Source organism: Terrapene carolina, unplaced genomic scaffold, assembly GCF_002925995.2.
Source record: "Terrapene carolina triunguis isolate 2854851 unplaced genomic scaffold, T_m_triunguis-2.0 Scaffold34421, whole genome shotgun sequence".
In the NCBI taxonomy this organism is placed as follows: Eukaryota; Metazoa; Chordata; order Testudines; family Emydidae; genus Terrapene; species Terrapene triunguis.
Genome location: NW_020698772.1, coordinates 1 through 2,920, shown reverse-complemented (window position 1 = coordinate 2,920; position 2,920 = coordinate 1). Strand labels below are relative to the sequence as shown.

The 2,920-nt window shown below is 48.1% G+C and overlaps 1 protein-coding gene across 1 annotated transcript; it reads left to right on the top strand.

Annotated features, from left to right (window-relative positions):
* Positions 1-225: 225 nt before the first annotated feature.
* On the top strand, positions 226-2,550 carry LOC113405224 (interferon lambda-3-like; the record flags this gene model as incomplete). Its single annotated transcript, XM_026646209.1, has 5 exons — positions 226-392; positions 834-911; positions 1,613-1,756; positions 1,997-2,074; positions 2,452-2,550. Coding segments are annotated over 5 exons (566 nt in total), but the record flags the coding sequence as incomplete, so codon positions are not given.
* Between the last annotated feature and the right edge of the window lie 370 nt (positions 2,551-2,920).

The following is a 2,920-nucleotide window of genomic DNA, read 5'->3' as shown; positions in this document are numbered from 1 at the left end:
CTATAGGAAGCCACAGCTCAGAGCTGGGCATTTCACTGATTCTGTGTCACCAGCTGCCTCCTGCAGTAGATTTAACCATGTTTTAAGAAACAGTAAAAAGAAAATTTAGAGCTAGGTTTGTCTCCAGTGCAGGCCTAGCTTATGAGACAGCGTCCAGCTCGCTGGCTGGTAAGCCTGGCAGCCTGGCATGTCAGTGATGTATCGCTCCCGTTCTGTCTCCCTTAGGGAAAATGGTGAACGTAGGCGACAAAGTTCTCTTTGCTCTGGCCATCTGGACGATGACTACAGAGGCCTTTCCCAAAGGCACTGAGAGGACAAAATGCCACCTCGCAAAATACAAGTCCCTGCCACCTCGGGAACTGGAGGCCTTCAAGAAAGCCAAGGACAAATTTGTAAGTGTGAAGAACACACACTGGGCAATAACAGCACTGTGAGCCCTAGGCTGTCATCGGAACAGCGGCCCGCTCTGCATGTCCCTTTGCACTCAGGGAAGAAGCTCAAAACCAACTACCAAGAAGGATTTGGTTTTACTTTTCTGCCAGCTCGAGCACCCTGCTGGCCAGCACCAGGCTCTAGCACAGCGCCTGCTGAACCCAGGTCCTCTCCTCGCTGGAGGAGAACGACAAAGCACAGTTTGAACTTGGTCATGCATATCCCTGTCATATCCCTTGTGGATACCAGCCCTAGAGGTACAAGGGAGACATTTGATGTCAGCATCTCGTCTCCCTGCATCACCACTGGGATTGCGTGGAGAGAACTGAGGGAAGAACTAGTACAGCTTTGTTCCTGCTCCTACATAAATATGGGTCTCTGTTCTTTCCTTCTGCCTCCAGGAGGACATGATGCTGTCGTCAGACCGAAAATGCAGCACCAGGATTTTCCACCGGAACTGGGAAGTCAAAGAGCTGTCGGTACGAAAAATCTCAGCCAAGGGGCACAAGAAGGTCACATGCTAGCACAGGGGTTCTCAAACTGGGGTTTGGGACCCCTCAGGGGGTTGCAAGGTTATTACATGGGGAGTCGCGAGCTGTCAGCCTCCATCCCAAACCCTGATTTGCCGCCAGCATTTATAATGGTGTTAAATATATTTTAAAGGGTTTTTAATTTATAAGGGGGGGTTGCACTCAGAGGCTGGCTATGTGAAAGGGGTCACCAGTAGAAATGTTTGAGAACCACTATTCTAGCAGATGATTCCTTCCTAACGTGTGTCCCTTTCTCGCTGAATCTGATCTCACTTACCCTTGTGCTAATCTGACACAAGGCACTTTGACCATTGACTTTGTAGTCACTGATTTAGTCAGGAGCATGTCAGCTCTGACAGTGGCTCTTTCTCGGTGTAAATAAGGGTCACCCCTCACCTTCAGTTCAGGTGCCTTCTCACTGGCTATAAACTGGTGTCAAGGATGACGTGGAGATGAAGCTGTTTCCAGTCAGGAATGATTTTAATATTTCATTTATTGACAAATCAAGAAAGCCCTGAGTGGCTTTGGAAAATCTCCTGTTTCAACCTAGTCTGCCTGCCCCTACGCATGGGAATTTCTAGTCCTGTATCTGCACAGCTGTGCCTCTTTCTCCCACAGACACTCTCTTACCTACAAGTTTCTCTCCCCAGGTGCACGATAGAGTCATCCTGGTCGAGAAGGAGCTGGACTTTACCATTAACGTGCTGGAGAACGCTGAGGACCCCAGTCTGTCCAAGCTGCTCTCAAGGCTGCTAGAAATCCTGACACAGATCAGAGGGGACCTGAGGGACTGTGTGAGTATTCAGTGCCAGATTTCTCTTTCAGTGCCAGCAAATACTTGCATGTGGCTCTTGCTTTGGGCCCATCCGTATATGGGACATTGAAAGCGGGGGTAGTTGATATGACATGCACAAGGGTAGCCGCCTAGACTATGTCAGGGCAAGAACTGCTCTGCGCCTGTAGAGAAAGGGCTTTGGTCCACTGTCGGCTGAAATCTCTGGGCACCAACCAGTCTGTATCAACTTTGTTTTCAGACCAGACAAACTCATTCTCATCGACACTCCAGGAGGCTGAACAATTGGCTCCAAAATTTCCATAAGAGCAAGGAGACGGTGAGTAGTCATTGGAGACAATGAGGAAAGTGAACTGCCATACAAATTAGAGAAGGAACACGCCTACTAGGTTTCCATCCCAGAGGCCAGGGCGGGATCCATTGTGCAATGATGTCACAGACTACAGCAACAGCTAATGTATGGTTTGAATTATGCTGCATTTCATGATAGTACGTTAAACTGCAGTTTGCGTGTGCATCTGCTTGGGTTCCAGAAATCTGCATTCACATTGCTCTGTTTCCAGCACTCACCCTCTTTCCACATCTTCTGTGCTTCTTATAGATATGCACTTGCCTCCTAATTATGCAACATACCCGTGGTGGCTTTAATTTAGCCCCATTCACACTTCCTGTTGTAAATATTCTCTCATTTCCCAGGAAACACCTGGCTGCCTGGAAGCATCTGTGATCCTCAATCTCTTCCGACTGCTGAACGAAGACTTGAGATGCGCAGCCTACATGGAGCTCTGTGTGTAGCCATCTGGTCTCTGCAGTGCCTGTGTCCGCATCTACTTAGAGACTGGAGAGTCCCTAGCCTGAGAGCACGGCATACATATTGGGAGAAGTCGTGTGTGAACCAGGAACATTCATCTTCTCCCTCCGGCTGCTGATCATAGATCCCCGAGCAAACGGATTCCATCCTTTTATACCAAAGAATTACACAACAGTTGGCCTCCAGGTTGCTCCGATTTCCAGCTGGTGCAGCACTCTAGACTCCTTAGACTTCACAGGGATTTGGCCCTCTGGGGATATTATTTATTGGATGTAATTGTATTGTCCCTATATGAAAGCATTTTAGTCAAGGTAACATAACCAAAAATATTGGAAACATTTAATAAGCTTTAAT